This window comes from Gobius niger, assembly GCF_951799975.1.
Source record: "Gobius niger genome assembly, chromosome: 21".
Classification (NCBI taxonomy): Eukaryota; Metazoa; Chordata; class Actinopteri; order Gobiiformes; family Gobiidae; genus Gobius; species Gobius niger.
The window spans coordinates 15973990-16001289 of NC_136872.1; the positions used below are offsets into that span (position 1 = coordinate 15973990).

The 27300-nt window shown below is 39.2% G+C and overlaps 1 protein-coding gene across 4 annotated transcripts; it reads right to left on the reverse strand.

Moving 5' to 3' along the window:
- Window positions 1-2682: 2682 nt before the first annotated feature.
- On the reverse strand, window positions 2683-25422 carry LOC306980848 (uncharacterized protein). 4 transcript variants are annotated; one of them, XM_079580355.1, is made up of 11 exons: window positions 25393-25422; window positions 13105-14186; window positions 11365-11546; window positions 10193-10386; window positions 9832-9992; window positions 9645-9748; window positions 9451-9511; window positions 5104-5192; window positions 4884-5006; window positions 3552-3652; window positions 2683-3449 (listed from the first exon to the last, which is right to left on the reverse strand). In XM_079580355.1, the coding sequence occupies exons 2-11, from the start codon at window positions 14159-14161 to the stop codon at window positions 3029-3031; spliced, it is 2493 nt and encodes an 830-aa protein (XP_079436481.1). In that variant the 5' UTR covers window positions 14162-14186; window positions 25393-25422; the 3' UTR covers window positions 2683-3028. The 4 variants fall into 4 exon arrangements, with proteins under 4 accessions (XP_079436481.1, XP_079436478.1, XP_079436480.1 ...); XM_079580352.1 differs by lacking the exon at window positions 25393-25422 and adding an exon at window positions 21830-21875; XM_079580354.1 differs by lacking the exon at window positions 25393-25422 and adding an exon at window positions 17890-17989.
- Between the last annotated feature and the right edge of the window lie 1878 nt (window positions 25423-27300).

Here is a 27300-nt window from a genome sequence, read left to right on the forward strand (position 1 = left end):
TCAGTGAGGAGACTAATCAATCCCTTTTACACTCTGCATGTATTGACTCCTCTTTATTATTACAATTTATCTGCGGCTCTGAGTCCTTGCAGAGTTTAGGCTCATGCATTATCAAGGTTTTGAGCTTTGAATAGGACATTTTTTGGAGTTTTGCTTAGTATTTGCATGCTAGTGTAATCCACCACCTTGTGACGTCAGCAGATGAGGATCTTTGAGCTCTTGAGATGGATAAAACAGTGCATGTTCTGTTTTATCCATCTCAAGAGCTCAAAGATCCTCATCTGCTGACGTCACAAGGTGGTCCTCCATGTGTCCAAACGATTTCAGCAGACTCATTCATTGCCCAATTTGCCTCCATTTTTCCAAATATCAGGCAATTGCGTTTTTATGCTCTGAAAATGACTGAATTACTTTTTGGCTTCTATAATTGCTCATTATTCACAGGTAGCAAACACTGAATACCGATTAAGAACTTGATTAATGTAGAGCCTTTAGAAGTGAGCTGAATGATACGCTACAAACGGCACGATGTGATTCAGAGAAGTGCCAAGTGGGACAATCATGTTGCGGCAGATTGTTACATCATAGCAATTTGTAGCCATGACCGAAATGAATCTCCGTGCCAGACTTTCGGATTCATTTCAGATTAATTTGCCGTGTTTACATTTCAAATCGTTATCTCAAATGAATTGTACTTGCACGAAAGCCTGCATGTGTGTACAATTCTGTAAGTTTACAACTTTGTCAAGCATTTGAAGAGAAGTCAAAGCAGTCTGGGCAAGTAGATGACTAACTTAACATACTTTTATGAGAGTGAATAGTTGTCTGCCTTTGGGTTAACCCTATAATAGCCAAAGTCCAGCCTATGCTATACAGCAGGAACACCAGCACAGAACCTCTGGCCCCCAAGACGATTTGGAGAAATATTATTATGCAAATAATAGATTAAATACCTGTTAAAGTAGTCTAAAAATGCGAGAAATAGTGTCAGTATTTTAAAAATGTCCTGTCAGAACATCCCGCTTGATCATAAATAATGTTAAGCAGTGATTCTCTACTGGTGGGTCGGGATGCAAAAGTGGGTCACGGAACCATTTTTCCGTGGGTCGCGAGTCTATAGGGAACTTTTATTCAATATTTTCCATCTGAAACTGCATGGAAACACTGTGTCCTTAAAATGAACGTTATTGGGTTGTTTTGATCATAATTTCAGTCTTAATGGGAAATCTGCTGCTTGTTCAACAAAAACTTGTTTGGAAAGTACAATATTTTATACAATATATGACAAAGTTTTATTTGGGTCCTCGGCTTCATCCGAGGGTAATGGTGGATCCCAAAGCCCTGCCACCTGAGAACCACTGATTTAAAACATTGGCATTTGCAGAAAATAGTTCTCTACTCTAAAGTAGCTACAATGTTGAGGTTAGGCCCTTGGGTGTTTTGGGAATGATGAAAATCGTCCCTCCAAGGTGCAAACTTATATCCCTGCTATATAGGGTCTTTGGTGGTATTTTGCTCAACTTAAGCTTGTGTTTGTTATCGACTTGTGTGCCTAACAAACTGGCCGGTCAGTGTGGACAGTAGCTCTCAAGTGAAATGCCAGAGTTCATTGTTCTCTAAGTTTAGAATGTTTAGAGGGGGAATCCAAGATGGCGGCCAGTGTGGATAATTGGTGTTTGTGTGCAGTCAGCTGGCAAATACGTGCACACAAATGAATAAGTTCAAGTCTATTGGTCGGATCTTGTTCAGCCCACTTATGCCACTCCTATTCTTGTCCTGCTGAAATTTGCATGCAACATTTCTCAATATTTCTCAAGGGGCAACCTTCCCCCAAAAAAGTACCAATAGACAAGTATAGTTTTAGAATATGAACTTTTTTTTTGTTTATCTTGTTTGATAACCTGCTTGAGGTCAAACAAGTACAACATTTTCTGGCAGTGTTTAGTATTTACTCCAGGCTTGATTACCAAGTGCGGTGAGGAGGATATGCCGCTATAGATGTTGGACTTTTGTCAAGGGGGGCGAGGTACAGCACCATTTTACGTGACGGGTGCAACAAAGATAACCTGCATGATGTACATGTTTTTATTTGACCGTAATATTTGCAAACTCCAGGTAATACTTACAAACTGTATATACAAAATGAGAGGAAAGATCTAGAATACCTGTGGTGCACACTGTTTGTGGTATGTGTACTGCAAGAAATGACTTACGCCACTGAAGATATTCAAGAACAGCCTCAGTCCGTCAGTTTGAGTGTGTACTTTTGAATTCACACTTATATTATCATATTTTCGGAAACTTTATGCATTGTATTATTTTCAATATTAACCTTCAATATGAAACCAGCATCCACCAAGGCAGGCTCTTCAAAGTGGAGGTTATTTTCAAAAGTTTAAAGGAGCTATCCTTGATTATTTTAATTTTCTGCATTGGAATAAAATTTGTTTTGTTCTTTAGAATATGGTAAAAGCAGACATTTATCCAAAAAAACACTGGTTTTAAAGCCTTTTAAACAGTCATAAAATGTCAGGCTGGTAGCCATTTTTTACAGTGAAGTGACAGTTTTCCTCCCTGAAAGTTGTGAAACCTGGTTTAAACTCAGCCCCTGTGTGCCCCCTTTGTACAATCAGGTATAGCTCCTTTAAATATTTTTTTGTAATCCGTATAACAAAGTAAATTACATAACAAATAAACAACTAAAATAAATACTATTAAACCAGATTTTAAACGTTTTGACCCCTGAAGTGAGAGCAAGTGTCAATATTTAACCTGAAAAGGTTTAACCTGAAAAGTTTTAGTTTAATCTTTCTTTACTGCCCCCTTTTGGCTGGAGTTGGTATCTGTTTGGCAATAGATATTCCATAAAAGCTTTCAGGCACCATTACACAAGTCTGTAAATCTGTACAAACTAGACATTACGCTTTTTAAATGCCCTTTTTCTCTCCTGGAATAAAATGTTGACATTTTAACATAGTTTCCTGCATTATATTTTCATTTCAAGTACTAGGCCTCATACCTTTTAACACTATTTCCATTTTGCAGAGTCTGCGCCTCCCTCTGACTCTGTCTTTATCTCTGTGTTGCAGTAAAATGGAGACGTTTGCCCAGATGTGCCCCACATTGGTGGAAACTGCACGGCGCTGTTTGGCTCTTGTGAAGTCTGAACGCCCCCTGTGTTTATATTGGGAATTACATGTGACGTGCTGTTACTATAAGCCAGTAAATTGCTGTGACTTGCTACACTGTTGTCTAGCAATTTGATGCCGATAGCGTTGGTGACGTTATTTTTGTTAAAAGTCAAAGTCTGTGGTTGGACAATCAAACTCGATGCACGATTCAAAGCTTGGTTCAGGATTTGCTGTTGGAGTTTCCGCTCCGTCCACTCCTCCTGCGGTTGCCTGTGGATCTTCATGTGCGCATTGCGGGACTTGATTTTATAAAACATCCTGAAAAAATAAAAAAAAACAAAGACACGCAGACAATGAAAACCATGTGTTCCTCAAACTGCGCCCTCCAGTCAAACAGTTCCCGGTTGCTTCAGTACTCACTTGCCACACAGCTTACAGGGGAAGAAACTGGCCAGTGATGGTGCAAAGACTGAGTTTTCTTGACGTATCTGTTGTGTGATTGGCTGACCGGGGGGCGGTGCCTGTGAACAGGACCAATAGAAGAGGAGAGACTTGTTGAGCTGCATTCCACGCCAGATAAACATTTATTTATTGGACTCTGCGACATGCTTACAAGCGCCCTTTTGTTTTTCTACCGGTGGAATAAAATTAGTTTTGTTATTCAGTATATTTTAAAAACAGACAGACCTTTGTGAACTGTGCATCTAATTAAAGCCATAAGTTATTGTTGTGAATGTTCCCTACAAGTTGTGATGTTAGAAATGTGTTAGGGAAGTTAAGAATGAGTTTGTAACATTTATGTATCCACCTCTTTCATTGCTTGGGGTATAAGGCCTTTACAACTGTGGTAATCTAATTATTTTCTTGTAGGAGAGTTTACTTCATTTGGCATCACATGACAAACATTTGTGAAAGAAAAACAGATCATGTGTTGTTGTGTGTCTAAATATGGCACATTTTCCTCCAGTGCAAATCAGGAAGTCAAAGGCTATACTACCAGTGTGCGAAATATACGGGGGGGTCTGGGAGGGTCCGACCCCTCTGATTAACCCATCAGACCCCTGGGGCCAAAGGTGCAGACACAAGCGCACTCTGCACTCTTGCCAGTGGTGTATGTGAGCTGGGCCAGCGGCACTTCAAGGACCCATCGCGGGCAGGGATTGGGCGCATTGTGCAGACTCAGTATGAATCTACTGTCAACATAGATAGAACATAGGCCTACTACACTACCACAATTTAAGTTGAGTAATTTGCTGACGGTCCCTAAATCTGACCGGCCATAAGTCTATGAGTGTTAGCCGCTTCCCCTTGTGTGTCTGTCGGGCTTCAGAGCCGCTGCAGCTCCCGCTCTGAATATCTGCTGAATATCCAACTAACAATATTGCAGTGCCAGACTGGACATTATCATCAATCAGCTGCTGCGTGAAACCAGTGAACTTTTCCAGGTTATCCTTGAGTTCTGAACAATCCGACTGATGATGCCCTGTCATAGCTGTCAAGGGTCCCATTTTGGCCGGGAAACTAACATATTTTACCCCTCTTAACAGTCACTGTAGCCACGACATAGCGGTCATTTCAAAGCCTTGAACAATTGGTTGAACAATTCGGAGATGGAAACCCCCCCGAATATTGACGGGTATTTCGCACACTTGACTTTCATGATTTTACAACTAAGTAAATCAAGTAGTGCAGCTTTAACTATCACTGGGAGATGGGCTGAAACATTGCTGCATGTACAGTAGTATTTTTTACCCTCTTTTGTTGCTCTTCTTCTTTGGCGTCTTCCTCCTTCATCGCGCATGTTTTCTGCTTGTCTTGAAGTCTTTTACTCAGGTAGTAAAATTCAACACACTGGGCAACTGTCTTCGTCTTTACCTGCAAAACACAGAAAAATATCACAAAGTAGGGTTGGACAAAGTGCTGAAAACAGGCGGTGAATTAGATCATGTGAACTTGATCTTTGTGAGTTTACCAGTGTCTGAATGAGAGAGAAGTCTCTGCCGTGGGTCTCCAAGGCTGCAGTGAAGAGGCTCTTTTCCCTCTCTGTCCAAACATCAGCTCCTGAGCACGAAGACAAGGTCAACTCAAACAAACTGCACAAACACACGGCTCACGCCTGATCCTTTATGATAGGCTCATTACTGAGACCAATGAAGATGTACACACAATGAGCACCTGTATGTAAATCTAATATCTGTCTTTTTTCTGCACAATAAACAACTTCAACAGCTTCACATGCATCACCTACCTGTTCATCACTACATTAGATGAATGGAGCTCAACCTTTTCTGGACTTGCAGATCTATTTCCATTATAGTGGGTGTTTATTAGGATTATTAGGATTATTATTATAGACTAAAAGCACATCTATGGCAGTGTGAATTGTGTATGCAAAAGTATTTTTTGTTGCTGCCTAAAATTAAACTGAAGTTGTTTATGAGACTACACTGCGTTCCAAATTATTATGCAAATTGGATTTTTGTGTCAAAAAGGTAAAAAAAAAAACAATAATAATGAAACTCATGGATGGTTTTGTGTCTTGGGGCTCTATGAATCACTGACATTATTCTCAGAGACCTGGGATGATTAGTTGTCGGGTTAAGCCCAGTTAAGGGAAAAACTACTGAAAAAGGGTGTTCCACTTTATTATGCAGATCATCATTTTTAAGCAATATGGGAAAGAAAAAGGGACTTTCTGCTGATGAAAAGCGTGAAATAGTTGAATGCCTTGGTCTAGGTATGAAAACCTTCGATATTTCATGAAAGATTAAGTGTAATCATCATACTGATAAGAGATTTGTGGATGATTCAGAGCACATTCCGGTTTGTGCCGATAAAGGCACAAAATGGACGGTTTCTGCCAGACAAACACATCACATTAGGAGAACAGATGCTACAAAGCAGCATACAGGTATTTGAAGCTGCTGGTGCCTCTGGAGTCTCCCGAACATGAAGGTGTAGGACCCTCCAGAGGCTGCAGTTGTGCATAAACCTTCTATCCGGGCCTCCCCTAAACGGTTAATTGAATGCTGATGAACAGAAACGGCTGCAGTGGCTCAAAAATACATGAGGACTCATTTTCAAACAGTCTTGTTCACTGATGAGCGCCGTGTAACCCTGGATGGTCAAATCAATGGAGTAGTGGATGGTTGGTGAATGACCACAATGTCCCAACAAGGCTGTGACGTCAGTAAGGAGGGGGCGGAGTCATGTTTTGGGCCAGAATCATGGGGAGAGAGCTGGTCGGCCCCATTAGGCCCTTTTAGGCTCCCTGAAGGTGTGAAAATGACCTTTGAAAAATATGTGGAGTTTCTGACTGACCACTTTCTTCCATGCTACAAAAAGAAGAGCTGTGCTTTCCCGAACAAGATCAACTTCATGCATGACAACGCACCATGTCCTGCTGTAAAGAATACCTCTGCATCACTGGCTGCTATGGGCAAAAAAGGAGAGAAACTCATGATGTGGACCCCCTCCTCCCCTGACTTCAACCCTATTGAGAACCTTTGGAGCCTCAACAAAAAAAACTTCTATGAGGGTGGGAGGCAGTTTTCATCCAAACGGCAGCTCTGGGAGGCTATTCTAACATCCTGCAAAGAAATCCAAGCAGAAACTGTCCAAAAACTTACAATTTTAATGGATTTAAGAATTTTGAAGCTGCTATCACACAAGGGCTTCTATGTTAAAATATAACTTGACCTGTTAATATTTTTTTGATTGAAATAGCTTTTGATTTCAGTAAGTATGACCTCCTAATGCTACAAATACAACAAATGACCATTTTCAGTTAATTACAAGCTTTAAAATGTATTGAAACGATGAGTTGCATAATAACTTGGAACAGTGGATTTTGAGGTTTTTACTATATTTATTTTTGAAAAAAATACTGTTATCACTAGGAAATTTTTTCCACCACATTTAAATGATCCTCTACCAGTTAAAGACTTAAAAATTATGCTGACTCTCATTTGAGTTGACAATTTAGAAAATCTTAGAAAAATGTCATTTGCATAATAATTTGGAACGCAGTGTAAAACTATGACTAAATGTCTAGATATTCTCGTGGACTAAAATACAAACAAAATAAAATAAAAATGAAAAGAAGGGACTAAAATTAAAGAAACTTCTAATGACAGTTTGAAAGAGCCTCATATTATTATTTTATCTTATCTTTACCTTGATCAATTACAATTATAATATTATAAATATTATCAATGCAAAGTTGACTAACTAAACTAAAGAATTTAAAAGTAGACTAAAATTGGAGACAATTGTTTGACTAAATCTTGACTAAAACTAGATTCAAATATGTTGTCAAAATGAACACTGATCTATGGTATGCATTCATTCACGTATCATTTTTACTATTCTAAAAAAAACATTCTGCACCGAGTGTCAAATCACAACACATTTCAGACGTCTGCCACTGGTTACAGACTGTTGTGACATCATGTGCATACCCTTTCACTAAGTACATAGAACCTAATATCAATGTTTTGATCTCAGGCTAAATCAAATAACAAATGTTTGGTTTCTGTTGCAATGCTGTCCCTTTGCCTTACTGTGACATCATATGCAGACCCTTTATTGATGGATATTGACCAGTGTGGACCGGGAACACCCCATGAGAGCTGTAGTGTGGACAGTGCTCTGCTCCAGACCTGGCCGTCTCACGTTCTGTCTCTAAAATCCCCTCAGATTGCCAGTATTTCCTGTCTCAGTCCATCAGTGGGAGTATGGGAGCTACGAGGCTTCTAACATGTGCATTGAATGTTCTTAAATTTCTAGTTGCACTTTGCCATCAAACTGAACAATGCGTCCTCTGTCCTCTCGCAGTATTTAAAGGGGACAGGGTGTAAGCCGCCTCAACAAAAGCCTCTATTGTTGCGCCCCTGGTTTTGCTTGCACCTTTGCTGACTCACATTTTGGTGGGAAAACAGTGTTTACTGGTGGTAAAGTTGAGTCGCCGCATGGACCTATTTCAGCGGAGCGGGGCTATTTTTGAACTACATTGAGTGCACTTTGGCAAAGCAGGTCGTGAGTCAGAAAAGTGAGGAATTTACTGCGTGTGGTAAACAGCAGGAAATAGCTCTACCTGAACCAGTGTTGAGGCTATGCTATACTGATAAACACTTTAGATTTACCCTTCGAAAATAAACTGACTGCCATATCATATACAAATCGAAGTATAATGTTTGACCCCAATATATCAAGTGGTTTTAAATCTTTATCACAATAAAGACTGTCATAAACTGATGGTACGGGTCTGTCCTTTTTTGGACAGCGTAGTACAACAGTAAATAATCATTTGGATCATTCTGCATCTTTTATTTTTATTTTTATGTGTATCAGACCCCCATCCACAAGAAATCCTCTCAATTTAGCAAAGCTTTTCCACCACTGAAATCTTGCATGTAAAGTTCTGATTTTATTAGACCTGTTTATAGAATTAAAGACAGTTTGGGAAACAAATGTTATGTTTTACAAGAATCTATTGTCAATCAAATTAAACAAGACTTTTAGAGAAATTTATTGTGCTACCTGCCTGATCAGGGGGCTATGGTTAGGGTTACTTAACCCTAATCAGGATATGATTAGGGTTAAAAACAGCAAATGTAACGTAAGTTGTGTTTCACTCACACAGATCTCACACATACTTTTAGAAATGAGAAGGTCTTAGCTTTCAAATTAGGTATCACACTGGCATATAGGCTGTAAGCTCTCCAGTCAATACGCTTTGAGATTTGGATGTAAATAATTGTTAACCCTAATCCTAAAGTGGCAGTTAAGTGGTTGAACAGGGTTGGTTACATAATGCTTGTTATGTATTGATCTAAAACATAATAATAATTATACTTGAAGCGTGTTTACCTTTACTGTCTGTGCTTCTTATAAAGGTTATGTTAAGGGTATAAACAAAACAATACTCATCAAATCTTGTGATTAAAGATGGATGTTTTTTGCAAGCATTTCCGAAACATTATCCATTTGCTTCTCTAGATACAGTATGAAGAAAATCAAATGCTAACTTAACTGATTGTAATGTTGATTTATTCACAATTAAAAACACCCGTTGTTTATGGATGTGTTTTCAGCCCCACTTACTGCCAAATGTTCAGTCAGAAAGCCACAGAGCCCCACAAAGTCAGATGCCAAATCCCATGGCTAAAACTAGTTGGCAGTAATTATTTTACAAATGAAGGCGACCTATTTTACCATTATTTTTGTTGCTCCGTTTTAAAGCAGCAAGAGCACATGCTACACACCCTACTTTAGAGGACACACGTTAAGGTAGCACTATATGGAAAAAGAAGGTTACCGGGGTAGCGGTAGTCCCCTGCTGGCATGGGCTGTGAGAAAAGCAGCATCTCCAGAGTGGCCTGAAGGAGACAAGGAGAAACTCAATAAATCTAAATAATAAAAACTCAAAAATATTTAAAGAGTGGGGAAATAAATCAAATGAAGTGAGAGAAAATATCTTGATGATATGGAGAATGAAAAACGAGCGCATACCATGACGTCGCCATGGCAGCGGTACAGGCAGTGCAGCGCCAGCTCTGTGTTGGTGCCCCCTCCTGGTAAAACACTGGAACTACTCATCTGCAACAGCTTCTCCACTGTACCCGGATAAAACACAAACACAATCGAAACACGTGTTGTTTAATTTGCTACTTTAACACACATTTCAGAGAGTTTTTACCTTGGTCTTGTGCTGTTGCATCGCCACAGACTTCATCCCATGGTTTCCAAAGCAACTGTTCCCGTGGTGATTCTTCCTCGTTGCATGACCACTCCTCTTCCCAGTTGTCAAATGAACAGGGGGGGACATCAGCCTGGAAGTCTGGACCCACATTTATGCACCTACAGAGTGAGGAATTAAAATGAATCAAATTAAAAGTGTCTTTAAAATATGTAATTATAATAGTCTGTGAAAAGTGATTTTTTTGTGATGATAATTTTCACTGTGGTGCAGCTTGAGGCATGGTGAACTTGATATATAAAGTTATGGTTATTACACTTTTTTTCCAGTGTGTAATACAAATATAAGGCATTGCGCTCACGGTGAAGCCCCGGTGCCCTCGTCTCGCTCCTCCTCACACACTGGCTCTTTGTGACAGATGGATGAGTAAAGCCCTGTTCCCCTTCGTAACGGGTTCAGCAGAGGTCGGGGAGTGTAGTGGGCCCGCTTCTGTCTGCCCTTACGCTGAAGCATGCTGGGAAATGTGGTCTCTGGGTAAACAGGACATCCTGGATCCTGTGAGAACAAAGACAACATTTTTATTCTGACACCTGCCTTGGTTTTATATGTACGTAGTAGTAGAGATAGGATCAAGTACAACCCCGTATAATGTGACACGTGTGACATACTTAGACCAAAATAGAAATTAACAAAAACAGGTGCTTAATTCCACTATTTTTTTCTTTTCTTTATTCTCAGTTTGTAGCTAGGTTAACTTCTTTAAATATTTCTTTTGAGTTTTAAAGTAGGGCTGGTCGGCAAATAAAAAAATAAAAATAATAATAAACTCGATTTTGTCCTCATATTGACAGACCTTTTTGATTTCATACAATTTTGGGTAACACTTAACATTACTCTTGATACATTGTACCTAAAACTAAATTTAGTACAATGTAATGAGCTTTTTAACAATGTGTAATAAATAACTTGTACCTATGGGTTAGATACACAATGGAATAATATGTGTTTGTAATAAGACATAATTCTAACTCTAACCCGAACCTTAAGCCGTAACCCTAAGGCTCTCGTGTCCTACTACATTATGTACTTACAAAGTACTAATACAAGTTATTCCATTGTGCATGTACTACATAGGTACAAGTTATTACAGATTGTTACAGAGCACATTACATTGTACTACATTTAATTAGGTATAATGTATCAAGGTAGTGTACAATAAAGTGATACCTAATTTGGTTATATTTAATTCTACTCCATGTGATCAAAAGTCTTTTTCAAATACAAAACCTAGAATAATGTTATAAATATTAGCAGCAAATATTGGAGCTCTGTAATTGTTACAAGATGAAATGAGCAGAAACAACTGCAGGAGTCGCTGTGGACAATTAAAAAGCACCATGAAGCACATTTCGATTCCAATTTGATCACGTGCACAGCCTATTAGTCACCCAAAAAGTGTCACCCAGTGTCAGCACTATACTGCGAGGCATCGGGGACAGTAATGCCACTCTTACAGCCACAGAACACATTTACCTGACTGTCAGATCTGAAAACTGCAGATCCCGGTGCCACTGCATTGTGATGGTTGGCCGTGAGAGCGTTGAGAGAGCTCGTGTGAAGGAATGAGTGTAATGATGGACACAAGTCTCTGGGAGACTGAAGAACCGGCAGGTGAGGAGAGGACGGCACCAACGACTGGACAATGTTACTGGGACCTACAGTGAAATCAAAAAGAAACAAAGATTTACACAATCGCAATACATAAGACAAATCTCATCTCGGATCAGTGGTGGAAAGTAACACACTACAAGTAAAAAGTACAAATTATAGGTACTTTTACTTTACTTAAGTACATTTTATGATGAGTACTTTTTACTTTCTACGCCACTACATTTTTAAATTGGGTTAAAAGTAAAAGTATTTTATTTTCAAAGTGACCTCTCTACGATTAACTGGTTTAGTCCCGGTTTAGACTTGTTTTAGTGGTTTACTCCTTTAGACCTGGTTTAGACCAGTTTAGTCCGGTTTAGTTCCTGTTTTTGACCTGTTTTATTAGTTTACTCCTTTCGACCAGTTTTAGACCCAGTTTAGTCCAGGTTTAGTTCCTGAGTTAGTGGAGTTAGTGGTTTACTCCTTTAGACCTTGTTTTATTAAAATTATTAAAATTAAATAAAAAAATCCTGCACATTTAACTCTTAAATACTTTTACTTTTTACTTATAAAGTACATTTTATAATCCATACTTTTATACTTTTACTTTAGGAAAATTTGTATTGATACTTTTACTTTAGTATCTGCACTTTTACTTAAATAAGAATATTGAGTACTTCTTCCACCACTGTCTAGGATTACCCACTATATTTAGCATAGTTGAATGAGAAAATGAAATGCCTTCAGAATGAAACACTAAAGCACATTTTACAGGGAATATTACCATTTCGAGTTCTTAAGTTTCCCAGTGCGTTTCTAACATGACCAATCTGTGTCCAGACTATGAGGTAAACAATAAACATGTTCAAATCAATTGCTTGTTTTGCTGAAAACAATTGTAATAATTTAGTCACAACCACAGTGTGTAGGCTCTCACTCGTGCTGAAATGTTCCATCGTTGTAGAGATGTAAAACACAATCGACTGGACTGGGTTTATTGAGTTGTGGAGGGGACTGCCATAACCACATGTACTTCTTTGTTCTTTGTTCTGCAGCTTAATCCTGACCACTTCTCTTATGAGTGGCAAAAGTAGCCTCTGAAGCCGCAGTCAATCAACCCAATGACAGTTTTTTCGTTTTTTGGTCCTCAAGACAATTATCCAGTTAGAACGCAGAATTAGCCGAATACTTTTTGGCCACATTTCTTATGGCTAAAAACCAACACAGAAATGGATATTTGGGAACTCTCTCTCACTTCCACAACCCTGACTGTCCCTATAGTCCATGCTAGTGCAGGCCTCAAATAGTTAAAGGAGTTTAAAAATGTTAAAATTATGTACTTTCCTCCCCCTACATGTTCCAGCCATGTCCTAATGTGTGGAATGAGCTCAGACCTGTTCATAACTGCCTCTAAAATCCTGGCCCATTTTGGGTCCGAAGTGCCGTCATGCATGAGCTTAATGTAGAGACTGCAGTTACACGTAAGACCTGAGGTGGCAGTAGTGAGTAAAAAATGACCAACTTGTATCTACTCTCTTTAAAGTGACAGAATTTTTGACTATAGATAAGATATAGTGAAACCTGTGCTTGTGTCCATTGCCTTTAAAGATTCAGTAAAAATACCTATGTTGTTGCCAGATATGGAGGCTCTTGCGTTGCCATCGGCGCCGCCCGCATCCCCTGTGAACTGTGAAAAGCAATGGGACAGCAGCGGTAACCTCCACACCATCCCGGAGGCGTTTGGAGAGAGCAGGGACTGGGAACGCACAGGGAAGAACTGGAGCGTCCCGACGGCCTCGCCCCCCTGCACGACGCCCGCGTGCACCGACAAGCCTCCGCCACTAGGGGAGTCCAATTTGGAAGGGGAGTAGGAGGGAGGCAAGGGCGTCGGGGGCGGGCTGAGGAGGTTAGAGGTCGGGGGCGAAGGGAACGAAGGCAGTGAAGGAGACAACGAGTCGGAATCGAAAGAGTTGAGCCTAATCGTGGTGTCCCAGGTTTGTGCATCGGCGCTGGGGATGAACGGCAACCGCCTTTTAGTCTGGGACATAAAGGCGTCAGAAAATGAGTCTAGTTTTTGGGGATGCGTCCTGTTGTGTAGGGGTTTCTGAGGGGTAGCACATAGTTCCCCTCTCCATCTACTTTCCCCAGTTGCGCCAAACCAAGGATTTGTATCAATGTCCAATGGCTGGAACTGGTCTTCATTCGACGCACTGCTATGCCCAAAATCATCTAATCCAATGTGACTCAAGCTATGTCGACCATCTCTGCAAAATGTGGCTTGTTTAGCTAAATAGCCTTTCCTGTTATAAGCCAACTGCGCACAACTGTTGTAGCTGGTTAGGCCTCTGTAGCAATTAGCTTTCGCATAATGTTCGTCAGCAGGGCTCTCGATGTGATCATTCCAGTCGTCTTTCTGGATATCACTGAACCAGGAAGGCCTCCCTTCAAAATGGCCGCCCATGCTCACGTCTTCATCCAAACTGTTCATGTCACAAACACTGTTCTCTTCTCCCGGCTGAGGGTCCAAAGTGGAGAAGCCCTCGTGGTAAGTCGGGAGGGGAGGCTGAGCGGAGGAGTGTCCCGGCGCGGAGCTGTGGTGGCTGGGTGAGAAGACGTGAAAAGGCTGGGGCTGGCGGAGATGGAGGTTGGGGAAAGTGTGGGTTGGTGAACAGTCATCCATTACGACTGTCAGAGGTAATCAGGACCTACGAGACACAAGAAAACACACTTTTTAACTGAGCTTTTAACATACATCAAACTGAATACGTTTTTACTGTTCATTTGTTGGGGATTGTAGTGGTGTGTCACGTATATAGGACCAAACAATATATTAGCAAATTACCTTTATAGCTAAATTTGGTGACACAGTAGGTCTATACATATCACAAGAAATCATGATATATCTCAAAATAAGTCAGTCTTGTCATGTTTTGACACAGTTTACTCACAATTTATTAGAATGCACTGGTAAAAGAGTTTTGTAAAATACCACAATAATAATAGTATCATGACACCATTGAAGACAGTTATCAGATATTGCAATTTCTATCAAAACATATTTCTCACATCACACAGTGAATATTGACCAAATGTTAAAGCCACACCGCGTAAAATTTAACCCAATAAATAAAATTGAAATACAAGCATTTATTTTATGACAGATGTTTTTCATCATCATAAATGTACAAACATGTGATTTGCTCAGCTCTACTAAGACATGGCTGTAACTTTACCGGGAGTAGGTTCGTCTCCCGCTCGTCTCCATGGAGATGTTGACTTGAGTAAGTAGAATTTGAGAATTAAATAGGTTATATAGATCCTCATCCAAATCTATTCTTTGATTACCCACAGCAAAAATAGCATTTTGCATGTTTTGTATTGATGGCAACAGTCCAAAATGTTACGCAGTCCGCCTTTAAGCGTTTTGCACATCTGAAGCAACAGAATGTTTTTCTTTATCATTTTCATCTTTATCATCATCATCACAATTTGACATGATTTGCACAACTTGGGGTTATTTATTGTTATTTTCCTGAATTGGAGTTTAACCTCTAAACCCCCACCTGAACTGAGCACATTTTCTTCAGTTTGGCTTTAACCAAATCTGAAAGCTTCTTGAACAGTGACCAAAATGAGAAGAAAACGCTACAAAAATGTGCCAAAAAGCCAAAAAAACAAACGAAAAATTAATCCACAAAAAAGTAACAAAAGAGCAAAAAAAAAAAAGCAACAAGAACCGACAAAAAAACATGACAAAAAGCAACAACAATGCTAAAAAGTTAGGATCAATTGAGGCTCTACACTGTTGCTCTCCAGTTGAGAAGCTTCTAGATTTAGGTAAAGCCGAACAGGAGAAAATGCACTCGGCTCTTTAAGTAAAGTAGCTGTAACTGTGACTGACTTTGTATTAAGCAACATTATGGCAGACACACTCATCACACACACAATCATGAGAGGGCAGTGTGGGGAACACGAGGGGAAAACGTTTGGTAACCATAAAATACAACGCCGGTCAAATGCTCAGCCTCGTATCTCCAACACGTGCTTGTTTACGACTAAGAAGCTAAGGCTACGAACTGCAGCTTTCCACTGTCAGGATATCGACAGATAAAACTTGATTCTCGTGCCATATTTGAAATCTAAGTTAACACCACTCAGCCTTTCGATAAACCACAGGCGCCTGTAAATAGGACAGAGATTGAGTCAGCCCGAGAACAATGAAGAAGCATCAGATGAAAAGTCAAACGCGATATAAGTTTTGAGGTTTTAGTCGTTACCCTTTCTTCTGCGTGTTATTTCCTCTTCACATAAAGTCGAAGCTCATGATTTTGTGATCTTCCATAAATAAAACGAAAAAAATAATGCAGCGTGTGAGCATTTTTTCCGTCTTCAGCTTCGAGATCGAGTGAATAATTTCCCCATTTGAGATTTGTCAGCTCTGACATAGAGCCCTATAACGGTACATCACACAATCCTCAATCAAACATGCACACACGAGTTGGTCTTACTATCACAGTGAGGACGCTTCGACGGGCATTGTAAGTATTGTATAAATAGTTGATGTGTTTGAAGAAAGAAAAGGGAACTTGACTGAGTGTGCGCCAAAAAAGCTAATTGTTAGTCCATAACCATGGCTCCTATAAAGGCACCACAAGCTAAAAGAACAAAGATTTATTTATAGTGTCTATGGGGACCCCTGCATCCTCTGGAGCTCATCCACGGCAATGCCACCCTCAAGATCAAAAACACTATTACACCAGAGGTTGCAGAGGTCACATTCAGGGTGTGACCTCAAAAATATCAAGTGAAACTCCAGGGACCCCCGCCCTACAAAGAAACTACCGTTAAGTAGTTTAAAGGGACTATACGGAGTTTAAAAATGTAAAAATTATGTATTTTCCTTCCCCTACATGTTCCAGCCATGTCCTAATGCAGTGGTTCTCAACCTTTTGGAGCCGCGACCCCATTATAACAGTTAAAGGGGTTCGTGACCCCCCGCCCAGGTCACACCGTGAGAAATAGCCTACATAATTCTTAAAAAACAAAGAAAAAAAAATGGCTAGAATAAAATTTATCAAATTACAGACATATAATGGCACTCTGGTAAAATAGCACACACATACGACAATAAAATATTATAATATACGCTAAAAAAAAGTATGTATGTTTTATCTACATGATCTGGTGACCTCCAGATTTGTCTCGTGACCCCCAGGTTGAGAACCACTGTCCTAATGTGTAGAATGAGCCCAGACCTATTTGCCACAACTGCCTCTAAACTCCTGCACTGTCACTCAAAAATGTGTTAATTCGGGTCCGAAATGCCGTCATGCACGAGCTTAATACAGAAGCTGCAGTTACACATAAGGCCTGAAATGGCAGTAGTGAGTATAAAATCACAAACTTGCATCTAGCCCCTTTAAGAAGCGAAACATTGAAAATTTGCCATTTTAAACTAAACATGAGATTCAATACAATACTGAAATCTGGCCTCCCTGGTGGCCCTGACCCTCACTTTGGAACCCCATAGGTCAGAACACAGAGCATCTCCAGAGGTCCATATCTGTGTCAAAACAAAAGTGGTCCTAGAAAGGGAAGGAAATTGTGTCCAAAATATGCAAAAAAGTTTTTACCATACATTGAAAGGATATGTCTTTTCACCGATACGTGACTTCGCAAGCCTTCCCCCCACAAGTAACACCTCAATTGTTCGCTCTGAAACCATGTCCCCGTAAGGATAGCGAAACATCTTGCGAGACACATGAAATGGCCAGAGTAAACCGCTGATTACACACACCGCATACGCGTCACTGTCGCTCGCCCGAAAGCAGGTGTTGTGATCTTACATCTCTCTCTCTCTCTCTCTCTCTTACTGCCTTTGTCGTCGCGGTAACCACATCCTGAGGAAACAAACACTGTCGGATCTCCCATCTTCAGCTATCTTTATCTACAACCCCCCAGCGCTGTGTGAGTGTATGAGTGAGTGCGTCTTTCCGCTTTTACCCATCTTTATCTGATTTCATACGAACTAACTTCACCTCCTTGTGCTTAATTCATACCCTTTGGTTTTTATATACCTGGGTCTCTGAGTTGATGCATACAACACACACAGAGAAAGGTTTTAAGCATTTTATACTGATTGAAGCTATTGGTGACTCTTATTGGTTGACACTGATGTGATGGTGAAGTGGTCTGGCTATGTCTGGTGCAAAGTTAGAAGTGTCAGGCCCAAAGTTCACTTCACACTCAACCACAATCCAAGGTGTAAACAGCATCAATCCTCAATGGCTAGAACAATAATAAAACAGGATAAACTTGCCGACAACGGACTATTACAAGGCCAATACAACAGCTCGGGACAGTATATGCTGCAAGAAACCTTATAGTAATATAGTGCTAGCTGTTTACCAAGGCGAAGACTGGGGTGAGTCAGCTGACAGGAAGTGAAGAGTGTAAAACAGGAAGTACGAGAGCGACCGAAGATGAGGTTCAGGGAAACACCGCCATCCCACCCACTCCCTGCCACAATCCAACGAGCCCCTCACATTCATGCTGCTGCTGCTGTCACCGGCGCCTCCACAGGGGGCCGACTGCACATTTACTTCCCCCCACATGCAGGGGAAGTAAAGGGGAATGGCCAAAAAGTACAAGTCAACATTTGCACTGGATGTGTACTCGCAATTTTTGGAAAAGGGAAGTCTGAGGACAAATAGGTGCAGAGAAATATTCAGTCTGTCACACCATCGCAATTTACAGTATCTATTCACACCACTAAATACGGAAAGAACATAACAACAAGTAAGTGTGATTCTGCAAAGTGTGTAACTACACAGGTGTGGCTGAACTATACTGTTAATTAACAACTTAATAAATGCAGATTATTTATTCATTTTGTTGTTGTGTATTATATAGATACACAATGGAATAATATGTATTTGTAGGTACATAATGTAACAAAACATAATGCTATCTCTAACCTTAAGCCCTAACCCTAAGCCCTGTCTTATTACATTATAGGTCCAAATTACAAATACACATTATTCCACTGTATATGTACTGCATGGTACAAGTTATTACACATTGATACATAGCACATTGTATCAAGGTAAGTGTAAAATAAAGTGATTCCATTGTATTTTATGTACATGTTTAAATCTACAGATTCTACCTTTAGCCTCTTCACCCAAACCTGAACCGAGCACGTTTTCTAGACTCAAATCTAAAATCAAAAAAGCGCCAAATGTGTTCTGGAAAAGCAACAATTACACAAGATACAAGTGTCAAAAACACATGACTAAAGAGTGATGAAAAAGTAACAAAAAAGTAACAAAAATGACAAAAAAGTTCTTACCCCCGCCTTAACCGAGTGTCTCCAGTTCGGCTTTACCGAAATCTTAAAGCTTCTCGAGTGGAGTTTACAGACTATAGGCCAGAGTAATGCCTTATTTGAAAGCTAAGACATACAAAACTTAACGTGACTTTTGTGTTGTGTTTTTGCCGCTTTTTACTGGTTTTCCTAGGTTTTTTTTGTTGTGTTATAGTAATTTTTTTGTCACTTTTTAATCACTTGGTAGTCAGGCTTTAATGGCTTTTTTGATTGTTAAATTGTTGCTTTTCCGGCACATTTTTGTTGCTTCTTTGTCCCTTTTTTATTTCGTTTTTGTCCCTTTTTTGTGGCTCGTTTGTTGCTTTTATTGTCACTTTTTTTTTTCCCCCAAGTAGCTTTTATATTTGGGTAAAGCCAAACCGGAGAAAATGCGCTCGGCTCAGGCGGGGGGTTAAGAGGTTGAAAAGGACTAGAACACAACAAAAAATCTGAGGAAGAAACAACAAAGAAACAACAACAAAATGGTGACCAAAACATGACAAAAAAATACAAAAATGCGACAAAAAATACTGTTGATTTAGTCCTGCTTTAGTTGATCATCAGGTTGTCTAAAAAATTGTCAAAACTATACTATACGCGGCCAGCTTTTGCATCCAAACCCACCTACAAACATTATTTCCAACCAAACTAAATCGACATGAGGCTATTCTCCATGTGGCGCTAATTTGATATAAACCTCTGCAAACCCTGCTGTGCCTCGGTATGATCTGAAAGTGCTTTATTCGCAGAGAGAGGGAAAGGAGCCCAGCAGAGAGTAACAGGTAAAGGCTGAGGTCATTGTACAGTACGGCATGCGATCTGTAAAAACCTCTGCTTTAACTAGAATGTGACATTAACGTATGGAAATGACATCCTACTACTGACCTCAGGATTAACATACAGAAATATCAGAGTCACTACTACTGTATGAGCGCCATTAGACACAACTCTTACCGTAGCATATGTGCGGTAGATAGAAAATATTCCGTAACAGTAATCCAGATGATGTGATTATGTTTGTGTTCTTTAGTTTAACCTCTTCAACCCCCACCTGAACCGAGCACATTGTCTCCAGTTTGGCTTTACCCAAATCTTAAATCTTCTCAAAAGTAGCAACGAAAACAAGATGAAAATAGTACGCTAGTTAAGTATCATTATTACTATTACATTCGTTGACAGGCACACACTTGTGTTTTTGTGTGCGGTTGCCTGAAAATGAATAGGGGTAGGCAAGTTTGTGTCATGGAGGCCGATTTTCTTCATTTGCCAAAACACCAAGGGCTGAAACACACAATTGTAGCCCAAAGTAAAGCACCTTTTTTCTTCCAAATATAATTTTTGCACATAATATATGACCTAATGGGTAGTTTTGCTGGGAAATGTAAAAATACTGACAGTAATACCCACATTTTAGAGTCCTTTTCACGTATTTGGTCTCTGATTTATGAATAAATGTTCCTTCAAAATTCTCTTGGGGGCCAAAGGTTTTATGCTGGAGGGCCGAATTTGGCCCCCTGGCCTGACGTTGCCTACCTCTGCTCTAATGTATCATTGAGCATTGACAACAGTACCTTTAGTGTGTTTCAAATTCATTTTGTGTCGCCTTAAAGTGAGGTCAGCTTGTTTTCATAACTATGGACAAAAACACATGTTTCCAATGTTAAATGTATAAATATACTGTATGGATGTGTACATGTAAAAAAAATCCTGCCTATATGACTATAGGCAGATAGTTTGTATTTCTTTATGGTTATACAGAGCTTGTACACATGGGTGTATTTGGTATAACAGGGCTGAGCTATATTGGAGTGTGTATGTGTATATCTTTGTATGATCACAATGAGAGAGAGATGTGCCTTGGTATAAATCTTAGGTACCCTATGGTGTATTTATTTTGGTACGACTGTAAATGATAAATCCTTTATGACATTTTGTACGATCATAAACATTATATTAATACATTAACAGAGATGCATTGGTTTCTTGCATGAGTGTAGCTGAAAGTTTATGTGATGTTACTTGAATGTAGGTTTATTATAACTTTGAACTTCTTCCTGCTCCTTTTGAGCACAGCAGACTTGTTTTGGTTTCTTTCGTCTGTAAAAATGTTTTAAATATACGTTTCTGCTCAAATGAATAAATATGAAATGAAATGAATGAAAACAAAGATGAAAATGCAAAAAAGAAAAAAAAAACATATGGGCAACTAAAGTGCTGCAAAAGGTGTAGAAAAAACATCAAAAACTGTGACAAAAAACATAAAGAAATTGACAAAAATAAATAAACAAGAATAAATGTGTTATGTCCAAAAAGTGAGGAAAGAGAGGTAAAATCTTCGCTCAGTTTTGTCGTTCTTAGCTTTCAAATGAAGCGTTACACTGGCTTATAGGCTGTAAGCTCCAGCCGAGAAGCTTTCAGATTTGGGTGCAACTGAACTGGAGAAAATGTGCTCGGTTTTTGTAATTTAAAAAAGTTTGTTGGGACGTTGCCAGATGTTATTACACAATGCCACCTCAAAATGCTGTAATGTTTGTACAGTATTTCAGTTTATACTAAAGACAATGATATATTAAGCCAATGCCGCTTTTATAGTTGTGAAGACTGCGTTATGAAAGTCTGGATTCGCTTCCGCACCGACACTTTTTATGAGAAACGGCAGAAACCTCGACAATCCGCTGCCCTTTGGCACTCCTCCACACTCCCCTATCATCCGCTCACTGAGCCTCATTCAAAAAATCACCTGTTTCACACAGTTTGGCTGCGAAAGCTGCGGCGTATGCAAATCAAGGTGCTTTTGGTGACGAACCTCAACCTTTCAGCGGATCAGTTAAAATGTTGAGAGTTGTGGGATAAAATATGTGCGATTCATGATTCATGCGTTTATAAATAAAATCAATAGTCCGCATTTTGAACAATCGTATGTTAAAAAGACAAACATGATGTAGATTTAAAGGCATTGTGTGACTGTGTGTGTTTACTTACATACGCTCGATGATTTCTTCAAAGATGCCGGCGCTCAAAAGGATCTGTTTAGACAAAAGTCAGATATTTAAATCAATTGAAATGCGATGCAGGTTTGTCTGGCCGAAATTGATTCAACATCAAACTTTCATTGACAGGTTTGGGGATATTCAGTCTAATGTCGCAGTAACTCACAATGAAAATACACATTTGCACACTTGCTTAAAATTACCCGGAAAGAGCGAAAATGCAAAATAATTGAGAAATCCAATATAAGCAAGCTGCAAAAAAAGGTTTTGTTTTTATTCGATTAAGCATTTGTGAATTTCTCAAATGTGCAAATTCATGCTGGTGGAGAGTCCTGAGTAAATGAGGCTCTGCACACTGCGGAGTTAATGAGTGGAAATATAAATATATATCGGCATCGCTTTAGATTAAAGTTACACTGTGTAACATTTTGAACTATACTGTTGCCGGCAAAACAAAACATGTTCCTATTGACCAGCTCAACACAGAAAATGCTATTACTGCAGTGCGTAAAAAAAGGATGGATTTGGATGAGGACCGAACCTGTTTACATCTCACATTCTACTGACTTTTGTCATATCTCCATGGAAACGAGCTGGAGATGCACCCACTCCCGATAAACTTCAAACGTCATATCTTAAGAGGGGTGAGCTTCATAAATCTGTGTTTGTACATTTATGAGGTATTTTTCAATGATGAAAATATCTGTGTGTAAAATAAATGTACACTTGTACGCTTGTATTTCAATTTAATTCATTGGGTAAAATTCTACGCGGTGTGGTTTTAAGGTATGCTCATTAAAGCCACACCACGTAGAATTTATACAAATAAATAAATTCAAATTAAAGCATTTATTTTATGACAGATATTTTCATCATTGAAAAACACGTGATAAATGTACAAAGAAACATGTGCCTGTCCTGTGAGCGGCTCAGCTCTAAAGACATGACCGTAACTTTACCAGGAGTGGGCACGTCTCCATCTCGTCTCCATGGAGATGTGACTAAAGTCAATAGAGTTTTAGACTGAAACAGACTCGGTTCTCATCCAGATCCATTCTCTGATTACCCACTGCAGAAATAGCATTTTCTGTGTTGAGCTGCTCATTAGGAGCATGTTTTGTATTGACGACAAATATATAGCCAAAATGTTATGCAGTGTCCCTTTAAGTATTAATAAGCATTAGTAATCATTGTAGGGTGAGGTTAAGGGTTGGCTATGATTAAGTGTATTATTAATGCCCTATTTGCATGTTAACAGATAAAAGTATAATAAGCAGTGTGTTAAAACTTTACAAGCATATTATTAATGCTTAATATAAAGCGTTACCTATATATTTTATAAAACAAGAATAATTCTTCAAATTTATGAAGGAATATACACAAAATGTCAACGTTAATGCTTAAAATAAATGCTCGTTAAGCATTAATAAGGAACTAAAAACATGTACAATAGGCCGGGATGAATGATGTGTATGAGTGAATGTATGATGGCGGTCAGAGGGACCGTTGGCGCAGACGAGACAGCGCTTCTGTCAGTCTCCCCCTGGGGAAACTGAAGCTACAAACGTAGCTTATCACCACCGAGTATGGAGTAAATGTACAACTGTCTCATGTAAAGTGCTTTGTAACCATAGCGCTATATAAATACAGATCTTCTTCTTCTAATTAGCATTAATAATATGCTTGTAAAGTATTAACACACTGCTTACTATACTTTTATCTGTTAACATACTAATAGGCCATTAATAGGATGCTTTATCATAGCCAACTCTAAACCTAACCCAACTTGCAGGGTCACTTTTCAGGGTCACTTTCACAAAAATGCTCGAAAAATTGCCTGAAAGTTCATGAAATGGATACAAATGTTTTATAATTATATTATTATATTATAAGTAAAATCAGGTATAGCTCCTTTAACCCAAAATGATTACTAATGCTTATTAATACTTAATGAGCACAACTTAATCTAAAGCGATTCCATATCAGCTTTAAATACATTCATTAAGACAATGTGAGTCGACCAAAGATACACGTGTTATTCCCGATCATGTCCATTTTCTTTCCCTTTATGTAAAACTCTCCTCGAGATTTAAAACGTTCATTTCACAGTGTTTTCTGTGCGTCTTGAACAAAGTCTGGGGGAAGCCACTTTGAAGGAGAACACCCTGCAACGCTTGGCAAGGGAGACACATCGAGTCCGGATGTTTCAGCTGCAAAATGTTAGGAGGCAAAATATCAAACCTTTTAGGCCTCAACCTTTGTCTCAGCTGTAGAGCGTTGTTCACGAAAAGTGTGTCTAGAGTCAGGGACACGTTAATTGCAATAGAGTTGAAATTACAATGTGAATTTTAATAGTTTCAAATCACAAAGGCTGCTGTTACTTTGTGAGGACAATATCTATAGTTTAGAGCTTCAGGACACACCTTCAGCTCACAGACAAGCCGCTAATAAATGAATTTGAACTGATAATATTAATAATTTTGCAGTTTGACCCTGTTTTAGTATGTAATATCCACATTCAAAACAATGGATCATTTTCAGTGAAGGCTTCCGAACACTAAACAAAAAACAGTTCAGTTTTTGGATAAGTTAGACATTTTACTTTCAATTGCAATAGTTTTTTAAGAATTTCAACCCGAAAAAACAATGGTTAAAAAAAACTTCAAACTGTTGTGGCGTTGGTGAGGAACACAGACCATCAGATAAAGCAGATGGTTTTGCGTTGCCAACAAAAGACAAAAGGCGCAAGTTGCTCTCATTGTGTTTACAGATGTTAAACGAGGTCGCGGCGTCGGATGGAGTCAGAAAATAGAAGACTGAACTTCTATCAGTACATGCGTTTATATTCCCTAGAACTCTGGGTCAGGTCATGTGTGGAGCTCCTCGATGAGAAGACTCTACAAAAGCTTCTTCTCGTGGTTTGCACCTCTGACGGGCAAAGAGTGAAATCATAGTGGACAATCGCCTTTTTTTCAGTCCTTGCGTATGTGTTTTTCCTGTCTTAGAAAAGTGTGAAGTCAATACTCATTCTCAATACTCAACACTACTGCAATAAATCATCGGTTCACTCTTCTTTATTGCAAAACTGAGGCGCTTTCAAACCCTTGGTGCAAAAAACACTAGCGATTCTCAAAATGTTCACGCCAAGAACTGCCTCAGAAAAGATCAAATCTAACTAAACTGAGTCCGGAAAGGCTTTAAAACTGGACCAGATTATGTCCAAACTGGGTGTAAGCCATGTCTTAACAAAGAAGTAAGAAAAGCACCTGGTTTAAATGCATGGCTGAAGCATAAAGGAAACTGTGTCTGAAATGAATAGAGTCTGACATTATAGATGAAGATTCCTCCAGTGGTGCATGTATTAAAGCTCGACACCGCCTGGTCTGTAATGTTTATGGAGGAATATCAAAGTATAGTTGCAAAAAAAAAAAGCATTTCTTAACATTACAATTCCAGCTAATTAAGTTTTAAGATATGCATGGGCTGTACTGCATATAGCTATTGAAACATGAGCGTTAGAATATTAGTTTACCAGGTGAAAGAAGTGAATCTTACCGGGGGCATGAGCCGCAGAGGAGCAGGTGACAGTGGCTCTGTGTCTATCAAAGACTGTCGACTGTGAAGAGTGTGCGCTGTGTCATTCTGAGGCTGGAAACAGAAAAAAACACTTTCGTTTTAAGAGGGCAGCAGCGTCAGTCACTCAGAAGTTCACAACATTTAAACGATGCTGTTAAAGCTCAATAATGCGAGTGCCCAGACTCATTATAACAAGTATCTACAGCTTTTCCAGACACATTTGCATAACTTCTTCATGAATCTTGCATCATCATGAAATAGTAAAGCAGGGGCGGGTTGGACTTGCGTAACTTTTTTGAATGAAGATATTTTTGGCCTGTATTATCAGACACGGCAGCACAGATTGGAAGGGGGTGAAGAGTGGGAAGAGACATCCTGCAATAGCCAGGACTTGAACCCACAAAACAGTGTTCAGTGTATCGATCAGCGACGTGCAGAGAATGTGTGTTTCTTGTACTTGTATCACAATGATAAATGTTTGTATCTACTTTTTGATCCATTCTTTAGAAATATGCAAATGCTGTCAGATTATTTCACAACCAAATCATCAGAATGTTATGCTGAAACAGTATATTTGGACTAAAAGCTTTTCTACTCTTACTCGAGTCACTATTTAGGCCACTACTTTTGACTTCTACTCGAGCAAAAGCAATTTTAAAGAATGCATTACTATCATATAGCGTTCCTGAACCTCCTGAAGCTTCAAATCTACTTCATGCATTTATAATTCACTCTTTATACTGGCCTGTTTGTTCCTATTCACATGTGTTAAGTGCACGTAGCCTTTCGATAGTTAATGTTCTGTGAGACTGGAGATGCACGAGAGATAAAGGCACATGAAGTGTAGAGGATGTGATGGTCAGATGTACGCAGATAAAAGGCACAGACGACCCCTAAAAAGGAAAGCTGAGATGAGATGAACAGATAATAAATCTTTTACCATTTTGCATCACAAAAATCATTTCTGCCGGACCGCAAACTGTAATTGTTCAAGTAAATCAGATCTTCTTCTTCTTATGGGCCTGTAGCATAAAACAATAAATTAAAAAAGCATCTACACTTTCTCTCTGCCACACTTTACACAACAGTCTCTCTCTCACAGTGAAGTGATGATGATCTGAAGCTTGAATACTGCATGAGTTTGTGAAGTATATTTGATGTATAAGTTTAGTGAGTAGCTGCAGGAGTATTTATTATTATGTAATTTACTGCAGGGAGCTACTTTTACATAACAAAACCAACAGAGAGCTGTTTTTGCTTCGAAGACACTTGTGTAACTGTTTCAACTTAGGAGGAGTTCCCCCTTCAGGGTTTGTAGCCGAAATATTTTCAACAAAATTAAAGAAAATTATGTGACTTTCGTCCTTATACTTTACATTATGCACCGAAATGTTTGCATATTCTGTTCAAATGTTCAGAACAAAAAGAAAAAGTGTGACTTGACAAGCGCGTGAAGAAGAGATGTAGGAAGCATTTTGGCAAGCTGCCAGGAAAGGGCTGGAGCGTTAGATAAGATAAAATAATCATTTATTGATCTCACAATGGGGAAATTCACTTGTTAAATCAGCTCTCAAGAAACACTGCAAAAAAAGACAGGAAATGTGCAATCAATTAAACAGTAAATAATGGTATCTTATATACAATGAATCCAAATAACAAAAATGAAGTTAGAGCAGACTATAAAAATGTCAGCAGTGCAAATTCTTTCAGTCTTAGTGCAGGTAAAGTGACATTGATACAGAGATTAAAATGACGCTTTTACAGAGATTACTGCACGTCATTTTTGCACAGTAGTTACTTTACAGTGTAGTTACTGGTATAGCTCTCGAGTTACTGATCGGGGACCCCTGCTTTACAGTAAAGCACTTCTTCATTGAGTGGTGTCAA

Bases quoted from the DNA above. Each gene is read 5' to 3' on its own strand.
- LOC306980848 (XM_079580355.1), bottom strand. From the start codon at position 14,161: ATGGATGACTGTTCACCAACCCACACTTTCCCCAACCTCCATCTCCGC. The intron at 10,387-11,364 runs GTAAATGTGTTC...TTGTTCTCACAG, and splicing joins TTTTCAGATCTGACAGTCAG to GATCCAGGATGTCCTGTTTA. The intron at 3,450-3,551 runs GTGAGTACTGAA...TTATTTTTTCAG, and splicing joins CCCTGTAAGCTGTGTGGCAA to GATGTTTTATAAAATCAAGT.